Source organism: Alosa sapidissima, chromosome 10 (genome assembly GCF_018492685.1).
Source record: "Alosa sapidissima isolate fAloSap1 chromosome 10, fAloSap1.pri, whole genome shotgun sequence".
Taxonomy (NCBI): Eukaryota; Metazoa; Chordata; class Actinopteri; order Clupeiformes; family Clupeidae; genus Alosa; species Alosa sapidissima.
In genome coordinates, this window is record NC_055966.1 from 6,406,932 (window position 1) to 6,430,489 (window position 23,558).

The following is a 23,558-nucleotide window of genomic DNA, read 5'->3' on the forward strand; positions in this document are numbered from 1 at the left end:
TCCATACCATGAGTCAAATGTCCTGTCTTTTCTTGACTCTCTGCCATCTCCAGCCTTTTTCAAGCAATTTCAGCCCCACATATTCTGAAAGGACTTCTTGCCAGCACATTTGTCACTTGGTTGAACCTCAAAATGTGAAAAGCTACAGGCCACCTGTGGTCTGTGAAGAGCAAGCTCGATGGTGTTTTGAGCCCCCACCGTCGGCTTTAAGGCAGTGCTGCGACCGTCGACTTCAATGCACCTAATCCTAACCTTAACTCTAACTCTTGCCTAACCCTAACCTTTGCCTAACCCTAGTGCCTTCCATGCAGCAAGGACATCAAATACAAAGCACCCATGTCAGTAATGGCGGGATTCACTATATATGCTGTAGCTGTCTAAAACTAAAACTAGGATGCTCAAGCCATTCATTCTGAACAACAATTCTTCCATTTTTGTGTCTGTTTGTATTTTAATACAGCATCACCGTTTACATTAATCTTTATAATTTACAGCAACACAATGACATACACACTGCTAAACACAAAAATCAGATCATGTAAGTCTCTCTACGCACTTTATCATACACACACATTACTCACTCTGCTGAACTCCAGTCACTCACCTCATCATGTTATTAAGCAATACATAGGCACTGTCATGGGACTGCTATACAGTGAGTAGCCAGTGGATTTCCTCAGAGCAACCAGGACTGGATATATGTGGCATCTGTATAATTCAGTCAAATTCAAGTAGTGGGTAAGGCTGAGAGTGAAATGGTTTGAGGAACATTGAGTCACTGCATGTGCGTCGCATGTGTGTAAAAGACAGCGGAGCTTGAGCGTCTTTCAATGTCTTTCTCTGCAGCATTTTACAGTAGGCATTTCCTTCCTATCATTTAACCCAATGTGCACCCCCCGCATACTGCCATGTCATGCAAAATAGCAACCAGCAATTTCAAACAGCTTATCAGAATTCAACATCTCAAATCGTCCCTTGATCCCACAGAAGGAGATTCTGACAGTGGAAAATGTAACAATTGACCGGACCAGCAGTTCAGGCATTTAAACCCCTCCCTACCCGCCCTACCCGTGCAGCAAACATCTGATCTGTACTCTACATGATGTGTTGGGTGGCACAAGTGCACGTCAGCTGGGCAATGGAAGGAGCGGTGACTCTGTCCTTCATCTGTTTCAGTGGCCAGGAAAGCGGCGATATAATCCAGCGTCCGGCCTCCTACTTGCCATCAGACGTGTTGTCCTCAGGGCAGGAGCTCTGCTGGACGCTCTTTGATACGACGGCCTCCTTGGAGGACAATTTCCTGCCTTTCGGTTTACTCTGTGCTCAAAGGACAAGGGAAGAAAAAAAGACAGGGGAAATAGTACTTAAGGTTAGCTGGGCATGGCATTACACATCAGTCAGTTATGTGTGTATTGTGTGTGTGTGTGTGTGTGTGTGTGTGTGTGTGTGTGTGTGTGTGTCACCTAACAGTAGGCATGTAATGCTGACAGAAAAAAAACATTCATCCACACTGCACTGATGTCATAGTCCAGTCAGTGTTCCCACAGACAGCTAGCAATGGGTCTGAATCAGTGACCGGAGCCCACTGAGCAGCAGGTTTGGGAGGCAGGGGATGTGTGACGGCACAACGCTCCCATCTCACCTCCTCTCTGTGCAGTAGGCCAAGTCTGCCTTTGCTTCCACTACTGCCTGTGGCATTTAGTGGAGGCTTCCCACACTGGGTGGCTGTGTTCACCATCTTCTTCTCTCTGCTGGGGGCACCAGTAGAGGGCACCTGCCCAGGTGGACGTCCATCCTCTCCTTTAACTAAGGGTCCAGAATTGTCCAAATATACACAGAGGTTAAGCATGACTGGATGTTGAAACAACACTGCCATATGCTGCATTACATAATTAGGTTGCAAGCTGGCTGTGAACCACAAACACATCAATGGTGGCTAGGTGAGTAACTATAGCGACAACTACTATGAAAGTTCATACAGAGATGCTGCAGATAACACATCAGTGACTTACATGAGTTATTTTCCCTTATTTAGATTGTTAAATGAACAGTTAGGAGCCACAACTGTAAAGATTTAAGCATTCTTTAATAGCCTATAGAGAATAATTGTCAGACCGCAGAGTGCAGACACTGACAGCAGCTATGATCAGCATACGATCAGAGCATATCGATGTCTTCAGTCTTTTTCTGTATCTTAAAGCATTATCAATGGTACAAACCTGAGCAAGTTGTCGTGCATTGTTTAATTGATGCGCTGCCGGTGTCAGATATCCCACGCTGATTGTTGTTATTACTGGCCATAGCTTGGCCAATTTCCGTGTCGGTGTTCGTAAGCCATGTCGACTCAGTCTCCCTTGTCCAACTCTCATAGTAACGGGGTTCGATTGTATCAGCCCTGCTGCCTCCACAACCCATTGAAATGTCCAGCGACACTCTTGATAGCCCTCTGTTACAGGACCAGAGCGGCGCATGGATGGCTTCCTCACATCAGAACCGCGGCTGCATCAGTGACTGAATGTTCGTCACAGCTATCCGCATCCTCTCCCCCTAACCACAGATCTGGTGTCGCTGCTGCTCCGTGCGATAGCGAGGATGCTTGCTCTTATGGACGCATGCCTCTGCTTAACTTGCTTGATATACGACCACATACGTCATTGTCGACGTAAAACAGAGTAATTGAAAAGACACCAAACAGCTGACTCGCTCAAGTCAGAGGCTGGCTCGTATTGACAGGTTTGTAACCGCTTGCTCGTCCATAACATCTATCCATCAGCGACGTCTGCAGTGAAAATTACCATCCTGACATACCGTTGCCATAGCACTTGGGAGGAATATGTAGACGATCTCATTTGTCCTCATACACAAAATACACTATGAATGCAGTGAAGCACGTTAAAGTATTTTATTGTTTCAAGTTAACATCAGACATTGATAACACTTAATGTATACATATATATAGTTTTAGATATATGTTTATCTTCACACCAAATATACAGAACATGACAACACATAATAAATTACATCCTTTCAGACATGACCATCTGCTCTTGAGGAGAACCAAGACTGTGCTTCAATAAAGACTAAACATGGTAAACGCTGACCTGATGTCCCTGCACAAGCCAACATCTCACCCATCACAAACCAGCAGCTCAATGATCAGTGACCAATTATCAAAACATCTACCACACAACACTACACCAAGGTGGAATGACTGAAAATACAGTGTTTCAAATGTGACGCAAGTAAACCTGATTCATTCATTCAAGAAGACATCTGAATATTCTGATGTTATTTTTAAAAACACAAACATGAATACTCTGACAATCTCAGGAAAGACAAAATGTAAACAAAATCGTAAACTGTGCGCTCTGTCCCCGGGCAGTGAGAAGTTACTTTGCCAAGTGGAATGAGCAGAGGGTGACCAGATTCTCTGCTGTTCATAAACAGCCCACCAAAGACCCCCATTGAAACAGTGAAGAGTTCAAGGGTCGATAATGGGGCAGCTCACCCAGCTACGCTGGTAAAGGGAAATGAGGCGGTACACACACACACACACACACACACACACACACACACACACTGCAGTTGAGCAACACATCTCTCCTTTCACAACATGACAAAATGTACACATTTTGGAAAAATACAATCAGGACACTATAAATTAAGCTGCAGAATGCATCTTGTACCTGGAGGAGGGGGGGGGGGGAGAGAAACAGTATGTCTGGTCACCCAATGAGCATGCAAAGAGAGCAAGATGGGGTGGGTGTAGGGAAGAGTCAGACCAATCAAGAGCTGCCCTGGTCAGTCCATTTTCAACACATAGACAGAGCGAGACCAAAGAGTGGCCACAGGCCCCCAGTTGCGAGCTCTATTTGAAGTCTAAGAGGTTGCAATCGATCTTATAGTACACATAGGGGTAGTACTCCTGCTGGCTGAGGTTCAGACCTGGGATGTCCATGGCAGGCTGCTGCAGAAAAGACAGACAGGAAACAGAATCAGCAACAACACGTCTGAGCAACAGCAGCTAGAGATCATATAACATCAAGGAAATAACATTCATTATGCACTGTACTGGAGTGGTTTCACTCACAATGTTGTGATTGAAAATGAAGGTATTCACACAGATATTTAAAGACACTGAAATTGTCCAACATATTGTATACTGTCTAGAAATAGGCCAACCACATCAGTGGCTCTGCCAGAGAGGGTGTACAACACTGGAACTTACATCCATGATGGAGGCGGCACTACTGTCCAGATGCTTGTACAGGTCATACAGAACCTCTCGCAGCTTCTTCATGGTCTTCTTGTTGGTCTGCAGCAGCATGGCCTGGAAGTTCACAGGCAGGCCGTACCTACATGGACCCAGACAGAGAGGTCATCAGCCCCGGCATGTCTCCATACACCTGCAGCTGTGCGGGAGTGAACGATGACCGGAACCTCATCTCCACACACAGCCATCGTTTGGTCAGTCTACGGATCTGGTGTGCTGATGGCTAGTTCAAAGAACGGAGTGGAAATGTGTGGGTCTCTGCACAATTTAGCAATCAACTGGAAACGCAATTTCCTTTGATTTCAAGACAACTGTTGGGTACAGATTATGTAACGGCTGATTGCACAATTGCTATGCCTGCTATACACAAATAAAATCTGTGAGGTAGGAAGCAGACTGGTGCATGATGGTGTAGTGCTGCTGGTACTTGAGACTACCTTAAGACCGACTCCACAAACACTCTCAGGGCTTTGATGTGGATCCAGGCAATGAAGGCCTCACTGAAGTTCACCTTCAGCCATCGCACCAGAGGGCCCTGACAACAGCAAAGACACACAGCGTTAAAGCTTGCAACCACCCCATCACTCTAGAACGTTCCAGAGCCAAGGGCAGAGTCTGAGAAACAGATTCAGACTGTATGATATTTCCACAGCGGATTGGGGCGGCTTATATTATCACCGAGACTGACAGACAGATTACTCAAGGCCTTCAGAGGCTGTGATATTATTTCTGTTCCATGACTGTTCCCCAGGACGTCCGCGCTGGCTGATTTGGAATGCCTGTCAGTGTTGTGGTGCGGGTGTGGGTGCGTACAAACTGCTTCTTCTTGTCGGTGGAAAGCCGGGTCATCTCCTCCTTGTCTGCCTTCATCTCCTCCTCATTATACTGGAAGTCCCTCACCATGAATCTGTTGGTGCACACAAAATGCGCGCACACACACACACACACACACACACGCACACGCACACGCACACGCACACGCACACGCACACACACTTTGATGTAATTCAGCAGGAATCAATTTGACCTGTGTGCTTCACATTATCAGATTACATGCCTTCATCTCCTCACCAGGGGGAAGGCCATTTTCACAGCTCATCAAAGCATGTAATTAAGAGAAACACATAAACAAGCCCAAGATTCCAACCACAATATCAGCACTCGCAAGCACCGTCCTCTCTCTCTCTCGCTCTCTCTCAATATGCAGCCCAGTCTGCCTTACTTGTTCTCCCGGGCCTTGAGTCTGAAGTCATCGATGGCCTTCCTGAAGAGGGTCACACTGAACAGGCCGCTCTCGTGGTCCTCAAACAGCAGACTGGTCAAAGGGGAGGAGAGTGTGATGACCGAGGCATCATAAAGATTAGTCATTGTTATGGCACACTTCTGATAATCACGCTCGCATGATTTGACGACCTCTCCAGGGAATCCTCAGACACATACTCTGAGATGCTTGTGAGAACACCTGTTCTTATGAACTGCATTGAGGAAATCCTCTATGATTACTTTAAGTGGTTGAGCTTTAAGTACGCATCTTACTGCCAGTCACAACCAGTGCTATCAAGCCATTTGAACATTTATTTCACATCTGGGTCCATTTTTTCCAATTATAGAAGTCATTTCTTTGCTAGAAAACAGACTACATATGAACTGACAGTCAGTAAACATATAATACATTGGCTATAGGATCAATAGAAAGACAGAGGTGAGCGTGTGTACGTCTGTGTCTGTGTGTCTGTGTGTGTGAGTGTGAGTGTGAGAGAGTGAGAGAGAGAGAGAGAGAAAGAAAGAGAGCTCTGACCCCCCCTTGTCAGATGAGACTGTACCAGTCTGCTAATGCTCTAGCAAGAAGCTAATTGGTTTCCTTAGCAACCAGCTACAGAATAATCCCTGGGGGTATGGCCTCTCCTCTCCACTGCCCTCCCATCACCATGTACTAGTAGCTGGTAACTGGTAAATGCAACTGCCTCTACCTCACAATATCTCTACTAATAGCCATGTCTTGAGGATACCCATTGTTCTGGGACTTACTTTGTAGATCGGGGGACCACCATCTCTGAAAGGGTTTCATATGTCTTTTGCCAGTCTGCATAACTTGTCCTGGAAAATTTAAACATGGTTTGGTCTTTTAAAATACCACAAATAAGAGAAAAGAACAATATGGTAGCACGAACAGTACAATAGTGTGAAATGATTAGGTTGCCAGTTTACTGCATCTATTCAATCAAGCTGTAAACTACCAGTATTGTTGATTAAGTAATGCAACCACTGCTTTTGGGGATCCTTACTTTGGTACAACCACAATCATTGTGATCAAATACTCCGAGTCCAGCACAAAGTCCTCCTTTTTGACAATATCAGCCAGACTCCTGGTCAGTAGACTCCCCCTGGTGGAGAAATATCACATTGCAATGTGGAACATGAACAACATGGAGCAATAATATACTATATTATATTATATTATATTATTATATATACTCTTTTGATCCCGTGAGGGAAATTTGGTCTCTGCATTTATCCCAATCCGTGAATTAGTGAAACACACACAGCACACAGTGAAGTAAAGCACACACTAATCCCGGAGCAGTGAGCTGCCTGCTACAGCGGCGCTCGGGGAGCAGTGAGAGGTTAGGTGCCTTGCTCAAGGGCACTTCAGCCGTGCCTACTGGTCGGAGTTCGAACCGGCAACCCTCCGGTTACAAGTCCGAAGTGCTAACCAGTCAGCCACGGCTGCCCCAAAATTACTGTAAATCCTATTACTATTTTGCTTAATGTATGATTTTTGCTCTCACGTGGCACGGATCAGATATGTACCAAAGATCCTTAATATGCTTTATCAACCGTCTCTGTATGTACTATAAATGTGTAAACAGGAAAAAAGCACATGGATTTGAATATTCAGTTTCAGGCCTCCTTCATATGTGGAAATTAATCAGATATTAATTGGCTATGTGCCAATGTGACGGTCGTCCAAATGGACAGATTGTCATTTTTATATCACACGTCACTGAAAATACCCACAATCTTATACTTTTTCGCATTTACATGATGCATAATTTTACTTTCACAACTGGAAAAATTTTCAAATTAAACATTGGAAGCTGCGATAAGGACTCTCCAATTTCTTTTTCACCTTAAAACAGAACCAGTAGACTTCTCAAGATACTTCACAAACAAAAGTAAACAACTAGCCATTGATATAGCCAAATATTGTAAGCTTGTGTTATTATTCCGTGTATTTGCAGTGCCATCCGTATGTTTGCTTTTATTTCGCTGACCAAACCTTCAAGTGCACATACAGGTTGACTCAAGTGTTAAGCAAAGTATTGAACCATGTAACACAGATATCTGATATGGGTCACTTGGAAAAGTAGATGTGAACAGGCAGGGATCTCAAAGCACAGACTAGAGTAGAATACAGTACAATTATTGCCTTAAAGATGACACAATGGAATACTGGCTTGTTGACAAAGGAGAGTTTGGTGCATAGCCACAAAGCAACCATCAACTGCTTCATATGCAAATCTTGAACTCGAAATGACCACTAAAAAACAGGTGAATCTGAACAAAGTCAGACTGTGACGCAAATACAGACACAAACCATCCCTCTGATTACCACACCAAGCCACACGCTTTGTTATCACTTCAAGTTGGAGACTCAGATAGAAATTGCTGGAGCCTATGGTGTCTTTGGCTGCAAGGCAGCTCACTTAATTATTGTTGTGAATGCCAGATACGCATGAGGGGGCACTAGATATCTGCAAAAATGGGCCATTTTATTCCCCAGTCTATTTATCGGGTTGCAAATGGGCTTGTAAATAGTTATTAAAATTAGTTTTGACAAACCAAATTTGCAACAAGGTAAAATACGGTTCATCCATACTTGGTCATCTTTAATGACATGAGGTGTTGCAGGTAGAATGTGGGGGTAAACTCACGCATTCTTCCTCTCCAGATTCTGCAGGTTGCCCTTCAGATTGTTGTAGGCAGAGGCCCTGGCCTTCAGGTCATTGTCAATCTGTGTCACTTGCTAAGGAGCAGTAAAAATAAAACAGAAGTTAAAGTGGATTCATTTGACCAATATTGATGGGTGGACACCGAATTTTCCAGAACAGTTAAATAGTAATGGGTGAACTACCAATTATTGAACAACTGGTACATCAGTTAATTAATTCATTCATTCTTTCAACCTTTATTTATTCTCGTTTATTGAGGGCATTCCTCATTTTCAGTGAAGCCGAGATATAAATGAAATGTAATGATCACAAAGTATTAAGATGAATACTGCTATTAAAGAATTCAAGAGGAGTGATCACTGATCACTGAATTGCACTGACCTTGGATACAATCTCAGAGATGTTCTTTAAAGACTGCTTGATGGGATACTTGGCCATGTCCCACTGAAACCTTGTGATGTAGGTAACCAGATCAACTAGAGTGAGAGAAGGGGGGGGGGGGGGGGGGGTTAAAAACACATAGTTTATAACTGCCGCTCCCATGTGCAGGCAGTACAGCGATGGGCCCGTGGGGCCGTGGCTGCTCCCTCACCTCCATTGGCCAGCAGGTTCTCCTGAACTTTGTCTCGGCTGTCCTCCAGCACGTCGGCCATGTACTGAGCGACCTTCTTCACCACACTGCGAACAGGATCAAAAGGCATCACACACCCGTGACACAGCCATATATAATCCTTCCATGATGCTCAATGGCACTTCATCTGAAAACAACGGCGATAATGGATGATCGTGAAACGCAGACAGACACGGCTAATGGTCCAAATCGCGTCATTTGGGGCTGAGGACGCAGCGTGCCCGGTGAGCCTCTTGTGCTCTTTTGTCCAGAGGCCTGAGTGGGTCGCAGGAGGCCCACGCTCCATCTGCTGGGATAATGAGACTTCTAGGCTGACACCACCTGACCACAAGACTGCTGCTGAGGGCCTCCAAATTAATAAATGCCTTACTGAGCAAAATCACAAATACTGAGACTCAGAGAGTTGCTCATTTATAACAATTTATAACAATAGCACTATAGCTGTGTGTGTGTGTGTGTGTGTGAGAGAGAGAGAGAAAGAAAGAAAGAGAGAGAGAGAGAGAGAGAGAGAGAGAGAGAGAGAGACACAATTGGCTGTCTGTTCAGCTCTAACCATAACAAACAATCTGCTTTGCCTGATTCATTACACATCACCAATTCCCTGGTTTGTATACTGCATTTTTGCTTACTTGATACTGCTTTAAGAGGCCAACTGCATCAACAACAGTCAGACTTCAAGACATTTCCCACTTTTATAAATACTGTACATTTCCTTCATGTTGCGAGGAAAAGACACACAAGTCATGGGATTTAAATATGACTGAGTGAAGGGCTGCCGGTGTGTCACCAAACTGCTAATGGCTAATTTTAGCAAGCAGGCATGGCCGCCACACTACTGTGCGATATTTCTCACTATGAGAAGTCAAACAGAAGAGATTAAAGCGGACTGATTTTGACAGAGTGTCGGCCAGCCTTCAGATCAAAACACAGCACAGATATGCAATTTGCCATTAGGTAGAGAAGAGACACAATGCCGACATTAAAGCACTGACATTTTCCACAATTTGGCGATCAGTATGCATGCCACCGCTGTTAAAAATGCAGCGATCTCAAATCTCAGAAGGAACTCTGGCATACCTCTCGACAAAGGAGTCCAGTTTGGCCAGCTCATCGGACAGTCCCACCAAGACATCGAGTGTCCCGACCTGTGGAGGGTGGGGGGGCGGGGGCAGATGGCGAGGGGAGAGAATGCAAACCTTTGATCAACATTCTGTGTAATGGACTTATCCAAACGCAGCCAGGGCGTGTTTGTTCAGCAGCACATGAAGTTTAGTCAGCCAGCAGAGGCATTCAGGAGCCCGGGGCGCTCAGCAAGGCGCCAGCCTCTTTTCCAAACCCATCAGGCAGCGAATAAAAACTCCAGGAAACCACTGGCCACCCAATACGTGGCAGAGGCCAGCAAGGTCAGGCTCTCCAGGGCAAGATGGGGCAAACGGGGGCAAAATGGGGCCCACAGTGGGTGCACACACACACACACAAACACACATGCATCTCAAAGTTCTCATGGCCTATATGGTTAAACATTTGAATGTGACTGTTACCAAGGATAATAATTTTCCTGCATCTATCATTTGGAGCAGAGCAGACAAGCAGTGGACATGGATGTTTATAATGCACATGGATGTTTGGATGGAATGGATCAACTGCACATGGATGTTTATAATGGAAAGTGCATGCAGTTGTTTAACTAACTACATGTTTCAAATACATAGTACTATGCTTTAAAACGACAACCTCTACAAAAGTTACAAGCACAGACACAGGAATGCAAACACTTCCACCTATGGTTAAAAAGTTTTAGCATGTCATTCATTTCAATGAACCATAATTCTGCCTTTGCTTATTCCTGGTATACATGTGATCTTCATTTGTATAGAAAATGTCACCTAATATTATGTAGTTACAAACTGTATGTGTGTTTTCCGTTTTCTGTTTATTTCTAGGCACAAAGATCAATCTTAAATGTATGTCTGCAATAATTGCAATAATCAATTGTTAATTTGCAACGCAGACTATGAATGTAATGTGTACAACCCCAGGAGTGAAATTATAGGGAAATAAGTTTCATGTTCATTCAAACATAATTTCTCAACCATCAACTAACTAACTAGGTTAATGCCATGGTACCTATATGAATTAGGTCATATGGTGAGCTCTGTTGCAGGGAGGGTAAAGAAGGGTGATGAAAAGCAGTGACACGCTGGTGTATGCATCTTTGTCAAGCACACGAAGGCCTTCAGGCCTGCATTAGTAAAAATAAAAGGACAATTCACCCTGGCCTCTTGTCCAACCACTGATTAATGTACAACATGTATGGTAACATTTCTGTTATAAAGCAGTGTCTTGCCTTTAAGTCAGGAATGTTGAATTTGTGGTTAGTGGACAAGTTGTTGGTGCGGGTGGTGGCCAGCATCATCTTGTCCCATGTCTGTTGACAAGTCTTCTCTCCAGGAGCAGAAATTAACCAGAACTCTGTCATGGCTGCTTATCACTGAAACAGAAATATTTTAATTTCTTTACATTCAATAAGTCAAAGTATTTTTAAAGACCCATCACCATATAAAGGTGGGACAGGGGCAAACTGGAGATGAAGTAAAGCTGGAACTTCTATTGGTCATTTGTTCCCTTTTCTGACGTGACTTCCGAAAAATCAGTAACAAGTCACGAGTCACCCTCGTGTGCGGGGTAAAAGACGGGGTGTATTTGTCTTATATACTTTACAGAAGACACACTGTCTGTAAATTGCATTGTGTATTGTCAATGTCATCAGTTTTGACTGTAACTGATATGGTACGCAGATATAGTAGAGTATGTATTGAAGGGGCGACGAAGGAATATTTTTTGCCACAGAGAAAATGATCAAATAGAAATCCTGACCTGAAGTAACTAGTTTTCACATAATCGTATCGCTAAAATGAAAATTAGGCCTAATAATGAAATCTTCTTTTTTTCATTTATAGTAAAACTGTTGGCAGTTAAAATCAGACACGAACACAGCTGTTTTATCTTTGATATACATACCAAAATACACACAAGATAACAGAGCAACTACATATCTAATTTGCATCACGGTACTATCTAATAATAAATTATGATTAAGGTTAACATTGATGCTGCAAGTTGTCCTGGCTTGTGGCTAAAATTTGCTAGCTATAGCTGCTTGTCGCAGTGCACTCCAACAAAACCCATTCGACGAGAGTCAAACTTAATTTGAGAGAACAAAACATTTGGTATCTTATCTTACGTTTCCTAAATACATTACTGATACACTACTTCTATATCCATTGGCATAACGATATTTTGTACAGGCCCTCTAGCTACATAATCCATCTAGCCTATGAGTAGTAGCACTGCGATGCTACACTTGTTATCATAGCTGTCTTCTAGCCAGCATAGCAAGGTTATCGTAGCCTACCCCTTAGCAAGGCAGATAGTTCGAGAATGAACAAGTAACTCACCTGATTTTATGGCGATACGTATTTATGAAATGTATAGATTAAAATGTGACGTAAATATGCTCAGACGACAAATTTTGTATTATTTTCCATTAGACTATGAAGTGGTCTCTGACAGCAACAGACTCCAAAGCAGTCAGCTGATCAAGGTGGGTGTTTCCAGACTGAACATGACCAGGGGTTAGAAGGTTCACCTAGAAAGATAAACGGCCACTATTGGTTGGGATGTATTACTGCAACTGAGGACAATGCTAAGAGGAGATAAGCACGATGATCTTGATTCGACTATTTCTCTTATGTTGATGTTCTCTTGCAAATATCAGCTGAGGAACAACTGCAACAAGGTTGTTTCGGCCCAAACAGGTAATTGGTGGTTCCTGCTAAGGGAAACCGCAACAACTCAAGTGTCTCAAGAACTTTTGAAATGTAGCCAGCTGAGGGTTTTTGCTGTAATGTTATACTTTGTTGTAAAATGTTCGTTCATTTTGTTCATTTTGAGTTACTTCTCAAATCATTTGACGTCAAACACCAATGTTGTAAAACCTGGAACTTATTGCGGCTACCAGATCCAACTAACCAACTTGTTCAGAAGCCGCAGGGGGAAATCAAATTGTCTTACACGCACTGAATAATCCAATGTCCACACACTTGCTCCCGTTTCTTCAGTTTATTGCTCTCCATATCAATCCAGACTCCAATAGCCTTTCGAATGCAAGGCAGAGCAAAACGGTCAGATATAAGGCTTTTCAATGAGTCCATGCGATGCGCGAAGTGCGGTAGGCTACACAAAATAATTGCCTTCCCCCGTGCTCACCCCACGCCAAACTGAACTGAAGCGCAGGTGTCAGGTAGGACTAATTGAAGACTTCCAATTGCGCACCACACACGCCCAGCGCCACACCCATGTCCCATAATAAACAAAAAACACAAATCAAAGTAAACCAATACCCATAAAGTTTATCATAATGAAAAGCAAAATATAAAGAAAATATTTATGGCTCCTACATTAATGTTTTTGACATTTATATCTGACGTGCTTGACAAATTCTGTCTTCAGTGCCAGATGAAAAGTGTTTTGTGTGTGTGTGTGTGTGTGTGGTGAAATCCTTCAGATAGAGCCGAATGATCAAGCCCTGAGGACAAGCTGCCAATTGTTTCACACTTTCATCATCCAAGTAGATTTTGAACTTGCAAACTATACATTTAAAAAAGAGTCATTATTGCTGATCTGAATAATCTGCAACACAGCCATCCAACATATGCTGATAAACTCCAAAAATAGTACAATACTAAAGGTTCTACAATACCAAAATGAAGTGCAACATCCAATCATTTGCAAGCAGTGATCTCCACTATAAAAACTCCTCTTTGGTCTCCTGGTGACCTCTTTTATTTTCACAGTTGCATCTTTAATCTGTTATGGTTATTGACCATCATAAGTTCAAAGATAACTTGGGTTTAAACTGGTTTTGATTGAAGTCGCTCAAAGGGGTTTAACTACCTGTGAAGCCCATAAAAGGCAAATATGGTGCAAATTATTGACCTTGTTTTACTAAGTATGGTGTGGAGTTGTTATAGGGCCAGACCTTTGCAGACAAAGCCCATGCACCAGTGGAGATTTCATGTTCCCTTGAGGTTGTTGGCAGGAATGCCCAGTCAGCAATAGCTTTCAGGGAGGCACATACTTTCTAAATTTGGACAGGAGTCCCACTTCCTGACGTTGGGTGTCTCCTGCACCGAATTCGAGGAAAAACCCACAAAGGAACGTGTTTATGGAGTTCAGTAGGTCTATGGTGCATTGTTTGAGATACAATGCCGGGACAGTTTGGAGCCGGCCCCATAGATCAAACAGCAGGGTGGGCTGCCCACTGTCTGGCCTTGGTCCAGGTCGATGGGGACATTGTCTGGGCACGCGTTCCATAATCATTTTTTTGGATGCCGATTAGGTGATGGAGGATTGTTAAGATATATTTATTATGTCTAGCATGGTGGGTGGAGATGCATGGTCTTGGTTCCAGGAGACCTTTGTGACATCAGATTATGTTTTTACCAAGCTCACAAGACAAGGCGAAACTCCCTCATACAATGTTTTTTTTTTACTTATTGGTCATTGTGTTAGCAGGGAGCATTTCACCATAAGTTATACACCATACACCAAACATCTGAAAATTGTGCTGGGTGCCTGGTGCTATGCTTCACTTTGTAAACACTTGTGAACTTTCCCCCTTGATGGAATTATTACAGTGGTGTAGTTAACCTTAAGACAATAACACTGCACAGTAACCATCAATATACCATAAACTGGCTCATTTAGTTTAGTCATACTGAAGGTATTTTGAACTCATTGCCTGACCAGGAGCATTTGTTCAGGGGAGGTTGCAGTGTAGTCATGTCATAAGACAGCCCATATGAGTCAAGAGATTAGATAAGATATTGTTTTGATGGGCAGCCCAGCATTGTTTTTTAACCTGCATGACCCTCAAGAGAATGAACCTCGAGTTTATTTTAGGGCAGATCTCCTCACTATTGTCCTTTTCTTTCAATCAATCAAAAATGCTGAAATCATTTTGGTTCAGAACTTGCATATATAGGGTACTTGTATAAACTGATATAGAGATTGTACCAGCAATTGGCATTTATAATTATAAATATAATATGTTCTTAAACAATAATGTTACATATACAGTAGGACTCAGTTAAGTGATACTATTCTGATCTAAAATTAACAACATGTGATCCATTAGAATAATAGGACCATATTTTTGTGCGATGTTCCAGTTTTGTCTGAGAACAAATAAGATCTGCATATATTTACTGTTGGTATGTTTTAAATTAGTAAGGAACAGCATGTATAGGCTACACTTACTCCTCACTGCCTGGCAAACTTTTATGTTATACTTTTATCTATGCCACTCAGTGCACTAGTCTATTGCCATCTGTTTAGTATTTTGTTTGTGTGTTTCATTTATTAATTGTTTCTCCTTCTCAACAGATTACCAAAACTTTATCATTAGGCCTGAGTCTACCTTATGCTGTAAAAGGTTTCAATGGTAAGCTATTATAAGGGTGGTGACTTTACAGTGGCCTTGAGTCCAACTACAGGAACATTCCTGTTGCAGAAGCATGCACTGTGGTGTTTTCGTTTACAGTGGGTGGCAGACACGCGTCGGCCCTATTATGACCAAAACAATGGCAATGAAACATCACGTTTTTACTGGAAAGTCACTTTAGATGGTATTTGAGATTAGGGACTAGATTCACATTTAGTCTATGGGGAGCAAACACAAATCACGGAACAGCTTTTGTGTGGTCAGGGGAACAAACCTGCCCACAAGTCGTATAATCTAAGCAACACTGACATAATTTAAACAAACAGCCATTGTGTTATTTTCCCCATACAAATTCCATTGGCTCATCTGACATTCTTGTTTCGGATAGCCTATTTTTAGATATAGCTATACCAGCTCATATAAACAAAAAGTCCAGGGATAGGCCCACGGCAGAAAAGTATGGCCTCTGCACTGCAACCACAATTGTAATCTATCTAAGCCTATCTAGAATAATAGCCTGACCACACTTGACTGTGTCTGTCCATGCAAATTAGGCAATGCCAAGACCCATTACAATTAGGCACTGAATAGGTCTAGGCCTACTCCAGACCAGAACGCTGCAGTTGGCCAATCTGAAGCAAAAAATCTGGGCAAAAATTATAGTTGGCCCATGTGTCTTTAGCAAACATGTAAACCTTACAATCTAATGGAAATAAATGTAAGCTATCCTCCTCCCATTTGACCATAACAATCTAGTCATTGGCAACTCCCAACACTCCTCCAACAGCGGATGACTATAAAAGGAGACATGCAAATCAGTCAGGAGCACTACACCAACCACATGAGGTAGATAGGAGTGTTGGCAGGCGTGCTCAGCGCTCCTCAAATGCAATCTGTACTCTTAGGCCAGATTTAAAGCTTGATGTATCAAAGAAGTAATAGACAAAATATTTCAGAATGGACTATTTGTTGCATTGCTGGAGAAGATTCTTTGACAACCATTTCGTCTGCCAGTGACTTGTCATATGAAAAAGAATGAAGACGTTACTCGGGTAATTTTGCTTATAATATACCTAATATATGCCTAATGTAGCCTATCTACGACATTTATTGTTTATTAACCTATTTAAAATAGACTTTTCATCACTGTCATGTCAACTGCAGCAGCTACATATTAGGAAATTATTATTTGTGCACTGCACTGTCTGTCTGATTGATTGATGGTGCAAAGAAGCATTGATATCTCTGAATTAGAATAGCCAAACTTGGCTGGCTGTTCCCAAAATAGTCTATTTTTGGTATAGGTTACCTTGCTTAGGCTATAACGTTGTAACAGCATGTGGGCACAATGTATCTGTCAATAAATGGCCATTATGTGCAAGCGCCTCAACCAGCACACGCTGAGCGTTGTATCGGTTTGAATTTTCTTTTAAATTACGTAGTTACTTTTAAACACCGCCCCTCTGCCAAGCTAGAACTAGCTGGCGGGCTTTCCTTCTCGAAGAAAGCGAGTTGAAAGACTGCACCCCCACTGCAACATTAGAAAGGACGGTCGTGGTAGCAGGGATTAATATCAGTTAGATTACTTTTATTTCATGTAGAGGACCCTGATACTCTTTAAAAATTCCGCCTAAAAAGATATTTCGATTTCCCCACAAGATTGGGCCTTTTTCACACGTAAGTAGCGTTAACGTTAAGCTTATCGTACAGTGACATTAGCTAGCTAAAGGTTTTTCATTGTGATATGAGCTAACTTAGCTTGTTGCTAAGAAGCTAAATTGTCAGACATATTTTATGTTTATTCTCTAGATTGCTGGTCAGTAAAAATAGCCACTTCGCTAACGTTTGGTCGATCATTTTAGCCTGACTGGGTATTTAATGTTAACCTTCGCTTGCAAATGCCAGTTGACATGTCGACGCACAGTGGGTGTGTTTGAAAATGGACTTGTGCTAAATTCCATTAAGTGAATACTGGCTTCTTGGAGATCCTTTTCAAGCTACACATGACTATATATTTCAGTGTTTTTCCTACCGATAACGTTAGTGTTATGTTTTAGCTGCAAACATGGTTTATTTATCAATTTATGATACCGTGTTGAAAATGAAATATCGTGGTGGTATCCTAGCTAGCTAAGTTAGCTAACTTTAACTGGCACATTTTGAGAATAATGTTGATTGATACTTTTTTATGTAGCGCTACAGTGTAACTTGAAGTAGAATTTGTATAGCTAGCTTCTAGCCACATTGTAACTTAACCAGATACGTATTCACCGGTCAGTCTTGGCTAATGCCAAGGGCGTGTTTAAACTTTAAGCATCATTAAAACGTTAATGTTCAAACATGAAATTCATGTATACATTGTTATACAATATTATACATAATAACATCAATCTTCATTTTTAGCACCTTAATTTTTTTTATTTGATTTCTCAGTCACAAGCTTGAAAACATAAATATGTCGAGGAAGTTGATTAAAGGAAGGCATTACCTGCTATTAAGTAAAATACAGGGATATTGTACCGCTGGTTAGGCTAGGTGATTGGTTTAAGAAAACTAGGATAAGGAGAAGGTTGAAAAACAATGTAGTGTTTTTGTCTTCTTACGGTTATGCTCTGTTTATTGACAATGTACATTGTGAAGTATACTCCATTTTCTTTTGTGAAGGTGTACATATACCTGGACGTCATAGGGGCAGCTCTCTACCACGAGCAGGTGGACTTCAACGCTGAGCCCCCTTGGGATCCTAGCTGATAGCAGGAGAGTACATTCTCCTGGCGTGTCACAGTGAGTTCCACTTCAACTCCAAGCCTATTCTGGCCATGGTAATATTAACCAGTGTCCCAGCCCCCCACTGCCTGGAGAGAAGATGAGCCCATGTGGCCCTATGTACTCTGGGGTCACTGAGGGCAAACCGGACCCCCTCTGCCCAGCCCCACTCCCCAGAAACACATTATGTAATGTTATTAAAGGTTAAGACATGACGCCAGAACCACTGTATGCATTGTGCGACACTAATGCATTAAACAAAAGCCTTGCCAGTAGCATTCACAGAAACCACCCAGCGGCAATGCAAACAGGCTCCACAGAGGCCAATCCCCAAAGAGGGAGAGAGGCCTTGTTTTCTCAGCATCCAGTGCAGACATCCAGAGGCAGTCTAATCGGTCTGTCTGCTGGGATGTCTGATTCTGTCTAACAACTGGATAGCCTGCAGGGGGGATTTGCTTGCCCTGTGAACACTGTTCTTGGAATTCACAGACCTTTATGCCCATCCCGCTTCCTAATTGAGATCACCCTTTATTTTGTGACCTTATTCTTCGCATTAAAAAAATCATTAATAGAATATGTGTGTGTTTATTCCCTCTTTCTCTCTCCCTCTCTCTGGCTCTCTTCTCTTGGCAGTTTGTTGCATACCTAGGACCCCAAGGGCTCAGAGCGTCCCTCACTCAGGTAATTTATTTTATGACTGTGGAAGAAGAGTACAGGTGAAGATGAAGGGAATCGTAGATGAACTGCACTACACTGTGGACCTCCTGGAGGGAGGCACCGCTCTCAGCGATGTCATCGATAACCATATTTACGAGCAGACTTTGGTGAGTTTGATTGCCTTCAAATGGCAGCCATTTTTGTGTGACTGTTTTCAGGTTTTGCCTAGTTCTGTCAGAGATTTCACATTTTGCATAATGCCCCATGTTACTGAAGAATTTCCTTTGATCTGCTTCTGTTTTGAAGCCTGTTGTCAGTGCTGACATTGTTTTTCCTCTTTCAAGGAAATTGCTTTAAACTGAACTAGGGTACATCCTTGAGTACCGGTAGTTCATTTGATGTCAAAACACATCTTGTTGTTGAAAGTGAGGGTTGACTTGCGAAAGAGACACGTGAGCCCGTGCCTAAGTCTATTTTTGCTTTTGTCTCTTCCCAGACACAGAAGAACGCCTTCTTTGTTGCAGACCTGGGCGTGATATTGTCGCAGCACGTTCGCTGGCGAACTCGCATGGGTGAAATCCGGCCGTTCTACCCAGTCAGGTGCAACAGCAGCTCTGCTGTCATTGAGCTCTTGGCTGCCCTTGGCTGTGGCTTTATTTGTGCCAACAAGGTGAGGGTTTAAGGGATGCCCAGCACATCTTTACTCACGTGCCCCATGGCATGCATGGCTAATGTTGTTGAATGACGTGCACTGCCAGTGTTCTGTTATATGTGCATGTGGGCATACAGTAAAAGATTGACATTATGTATTTTTTATATATATCACATAACGTATTTGTATTCTGTATTTTTACTCAGTATGAGCTGGAGCTGATTAAGGGCTTTGGTGTCTCTTCGGCCGACATAATCCTTGGTGGCATGTGCAAGCAGCTCTCCCTGATCAAGTATGCCGCCAAAAGCAACGTGGACCACCTCCTGTGCGACAACGAGACAGAGCTGCGTAAAATTGCCCGCTGTCACCCCAAAGCAAGGTAGTCACTGAATTGATTTCCAGGTAGTGAATGGACAATTTATGTCTCACTGCCAGGCATTCTGATGCATGTTCCTGGCCCATGTGTTGCAGGGTGCTGTTGCAGGTGGCTGTGGCTCCCAGTGCGGAAGGAGACGGGCTGGCCATGACCTTCGGCTCCACTCTCAAGGACTGCCGTCACCTGTTAGAATGTGCCAAGGAGCTAGAGCTGCAGGTGGTAGGGGCCAAGTGAGTCTGAGTGACCCATCACCACACATCAACCTAACAACATCGCCCCAGAGGCACTCCTAACTCATTCAACAACACACACTACAACTGGGGCTGACGAGTGTGAGTCTCAACATAAAGATCACATGATCCAGTTAGCTGAGTCTATGGACTTTTTTTTTTTTTCCTGTTTGGTGGAAGGTTAATACATTTTTGGTTACGATTATTAAATTCAAATTCCAATAAGGATTAAAAGATGTATTGTAATTCTAAATGTGTTGACACACACATACAGTGCCACCACAGTAGGCTACCCTGGCTGTAGCCTGTTCACTGTGTGTGTGTGTGTGTCTTAATTTGAAGTGGTTTTAAAAAGGCCTTAAGTCTTGATCTTAAGTTGGAGGATCCTGGGGTACCCTGATTACAGTTATGTGTCGCCCATACAAAGCCTTGCTGTTTCAGGTTCCATGTGTCCAGTGGGTGTCAGGACCCTGAGATGTATGTTCATGCTGTCTCTGATGCCCGCTGTGTGTTTGATATGGGAGTAAGTGACTCTAAATGACTGCTTCTTCATCCTCACATGTGCTATATTAATATTATACAGATTTCTGTTTGTCTGTTTGCTGATCTGGTTGTTTTCTCCTTGCATGTGAACAGAAGGAGTTGGGTTTCCACATGACCATGTTGGACATCGGAGGAGGCTTCAGTGGTTCTGACACTCAGTTAGAGAAGGTAATGGTCAACTCACTGTCCACTGACAAACTGGAAAACGTTTTTCTGGAAAGTCAGGGAATTTTATCATATTTGAGGCATGGAAGTCATGAAAACAAATATATGTCTATGCAGAATTGGTGTATATCTGGTTATTAGCTTTACTGCTTGCTTGAGTGGTTCTGGTTAGCAAGGTAGCTAGGTTAGGTAACTTTGTTTATTCAATGCCCATTTTATTTATCCATCTTCTGCTCTAAAAAAAAGACAGAATCTTGAACGCTACACAGCTGCTCTGAAATCTTGTCAGTATATTATACCAGAGTAAGATTACTGATCATCAGAAGACCTGTTTGTGGCTCATAAATTAATATTCCACATCATCAGTGGTATATAATAAACAAAACCTTAAAGAAAACCTGAGTTATGCTGCTATTCACACGCTGTGCCCACTTTAAAGTGAGGAAGAGAGGGTCAGCGCAACCCTCTTCATAGGTGCCCCTTTCCCTTCACACAGGTACACGCAGCCTTAAGGCCAATGCTGGACATCTACTTCCCCCCGTCATGCGGCGTCTCACTTTTGGCCGAACCTGGCAGCTACTATGTGTCCTCCGCCTTCATGCTGGCCGTGAATGTCATCGCCAAGAAAGTAGTAGCCCGGGATCGCCAACAGCAACGCCATGGTGAGTTGCAGCCCTGCTCTTGAATACTGAATGATTTCAATGGCGAGGAGTGCAGTGCTGTTGATCTCACTGACTATGTTTCTCTCAGATGGCGTGTGCGCCAGTGATGAGCCAGAGTTCCTGTACTACATGAACGATGGAGTGTACGGTTCGTTTGCCTACAAGCTGCTCGAAGAGTCCATCCCAGCCCCCACTGTGCACAAGGTAAGTGTTAGAGGGGGGGAAAAAAGAGTTGCAGTGTTTGCTGAAAAGCTAAACTAGGTCAAGCACTCTTGCTAAAATCCGAAGCTCTGAATCAAGTCATTACACTCACAGATCAATAGCCTCTTCCCTGTATATAGAAAAGGCACATACTTGTAATAAAGAGGCTTTTTGCTAGACTATAGGACTAGACTTGGCCATAGACTGGACAAAGCATAACCACTGTACTGTATGTTTTGTGTGGCCACAGGTGGTGTCCCCAGAGGAGCCGCTGTTCTCTAGCAGCCTGTGGGGGCCGTCCATGGATGGGCTGGACCAGGTGGTGGAGAGCTGCCTGCTGCCTGAGCTGAGCGTTGGGGACTGGCTGCTCTTCGCTAACACTGGGGCCAATAGCCTGGGAGCCACTGCCTCCGACGAGCACAAGCCGCCTGTCTTCTACATGGTCTCTGCTAGTGACTGGTAAGAGGGTTGCTTCACCTGTGTTGGCCGATGTAGGATGTCCAGGTCTGCATGCAGAGAGAACTTGTGTCTGCCCTAGACAGGAGTGCGCAGCTCAGCAGTAATGCAGTCACTAGCTCCCTCCGCTGGTGACCTGTGGAAACACAGTTATGCAGCGTTACATTGCTTCCAATGGTGTTGAATTTCTTGTTGTTTTATGTGATCATTTTTATGCCCAGGTACGAGATGCAGGATTTGGGCATCAGTCTGGACACATCCATGAAGAATTTCTCCCTGGTGCCCTACAGTTTACCGTCTGGTCCACTCACAACCACTGTGTCCACTCCAGCCTAGAGGAGGACCACTAATGGCCCAGCGGCTCTCTGGTTTCTGCAGAGCTGGTCTTGTTGACATTCCAGAGGCAAGGGGCAGCCTGGTTTTCAGGTTTCAGAGACGTTGATGAGCGACGTGCCCGCCATCAGAAATAAAAGCGTGAATCAAACAGCGAATGACTGTCAACAAGGGACCCTCACAGTCCGGCTCATTAATGCCATTACAGTTTACACGTAGACTTATTTAAATCTAACTTTTTAAAGAGATATATCTCTGAACTTGTAACTTAACTAAACTGACTGTCCAGCACGCTTCAAGTATTTATCGCACAATGAAGACAAACCTGAAAGTATGAATCGAAAGCAGTACATGATTCGTTTTGCTCCAAATTGTTTAATTGTGCTAAACTCCTCCAGAAAATGTTCCCACAGACCTGATATGTGGATGAATTTTGAAGTTATGTGGCATGCTTACTAGACATTAATCAACCCAGTTTTGTACATTGCTGTTGTCATCAAAATCCTTTGCCATCTTGTGAATGACCTTGAGAGGGTGTGTGTCGCACTGGGTTTGATATTTGACTCGTTTACAAGCACCAGATGAGCTGTGTTGATTGATACACTGTATGTAGCTTCATGCTGTTGCTTTGCAACAAATGCTTCCACGACTGTGCAGAGGCTTGGGAGCAGCTGACAATTTGCCTGGACATGATGAAAAGCAAACTGCCTCACAACTACTGTGGATGCTATTATGGTCCTCAAAACATTACTCAGCTTAGTAAGTGATCTAGATGGTGTTGAGGAAGTGCTGCTGGATTTTTTGGAAATTAAGGTGCAGTTGTGTAGACGGACGTCGACAAGGCTACCTTGAGTTTTACCTTCAACCGTTATCTTTACCCTGCCCTTACGAAGTTTCAAACCTTCTTGAGTGATGAATTGATTTTTTTTTCAAGAGGATATTTTTAAAGTGAGCTTTTGATTTGGCTCTGGTTTAACCTGACTTTAAAGCATGTTGGCAGGAAGAAATTTTAAATATTAGGCTATAGCCTTAACTGGTAATATGCTTTAAGTCTATATTAATGTCTCTTGACTATCGCAAATGTTTGATATGTACTTTCTAAATGTCTGTGAAATTGAACCCTACCTGAATTATAATAATATACACCATGAACTG

The 23,558-nt window shown here is 43.1% G+C and overlaps 3 protein-coding genes across 4 annotated transcripts; 1 reads left to right on the forward strand and 2 right to left on the reverse strand.

Annotated features, from left to right (window-relative positions):
- Nucleotides 1-444: 444 nt before the first annotated feature.
- Nucleotides 445-2,624, reverse strand: baalca (BAALC binder of MAP3K1 and KLF4 a). The gene is made up of 3 exons (XM_042107303.1): nucleotides 2,220-2,624; nucleotides 1,643-1,806; nucleotides 445-1,317 (listed from the first exon to the last, which is right to left on the reverse strand). The coding sequence occupies exons 1-3, from the start codon at nucleotides 2,413-2,415 to the stop codon at nucleotides 1,216-1,218; spliced, it is 462 nt and encodes a 153-aa protein (XP_041963237.1). The 5' UTR covers nucleotides 2,416-2,624; the 3' UTR covers nucleotides 445-1,215.
- Nucleotides 2,625-2,887: 263 nt separating this feature from the next.
- On the reverse strand, nucleotides 2,888-12,464 carry atp6v1c1a (ATPase H+ transporting V1 subunit C1a). The gene is made up of 13 exons (XM_042107792.1): nucleotides 12,316-12,464; nucleotides 11,205-11,348; nucleotides 9,935-10,002; nucleotides 8,819-8,904; nucleotides 8,608-8,702; nucleotides 8,209-8,300; nucleotides 6,559-6,657; nucleotides 6,302-6,370; nucleotides 5,496-5,588; nucleotides 5,087-5,180; nucleotides 4,711-4,808; nucleotides 4,229-4,355; nucleotides 2,888-3,967 (listed from the first exon to the last, which is right to left on the reverse strand). The coding sequence occupies exons 2-13, from the start codon at nucleotides 11,334-11,336 to the stop codon at nucleotides 3,869-3,871; spliced, it is 1,152 nt and encodes a 383-aa protein (XP_041963726.1). The 5' UTR covers nucleotides 11,337-11,348; nucleotides 12,316-12,464; the 3' UTR covers nucleotides 2,888-3,868.
- A 3,736-nt stretch (nucleotides 12,465-16,200) lies between these two features.
- Nucleotides 16,201-23,555, forward strand: azin1a (antizyme inhibitor 1a). 2 transcript variants are annotated; one of them, XM_042107789.1, is made up of 12 exons: nucleotides 16,201-16,414; nucleotides 18,027-18,146; nucleotides 18,762-18,952; nucleotides 19,282-19,455; nucleotides 19,644-19,816; nucleotides 19,909-20,043; nucleotides 20,485-20,566; nucleotides 20,680-20,754; nucleotides 21,248-21,413; nucleotides 21,502-21,617; nucleotides 21,865-22,073; nucleotides 22,292-23,555. In XM_042107789.1, the coding sequence occupies exons 3-12, from the start codon at nucleotides 18,851-18,853 to the stop codon at nucleotides 22,404-22,406; spliced, it is 1,347 nt and encodes a 448-aa protein (XP_041963723.1). In that variant the 5' UTR covers nucleotides 16,201-16,414; nucleotides 18,027-18,146; nucleotides 18,762-18,850; the 3' UTR covers nucleotides 22,407-23,555. The 2 variants fall into 2 exon arrangements, with proteins under 2 accessions (XP_041963723.1, XP_041963722.1); XM_042107788.1 differs by lacking the exon at nucleotides 16,201-16,414 and adding an exon at nucleotides 16,821-17,039.
- Nucleotides 23,556-23,558: the final 3 nt, after the last annotated feature.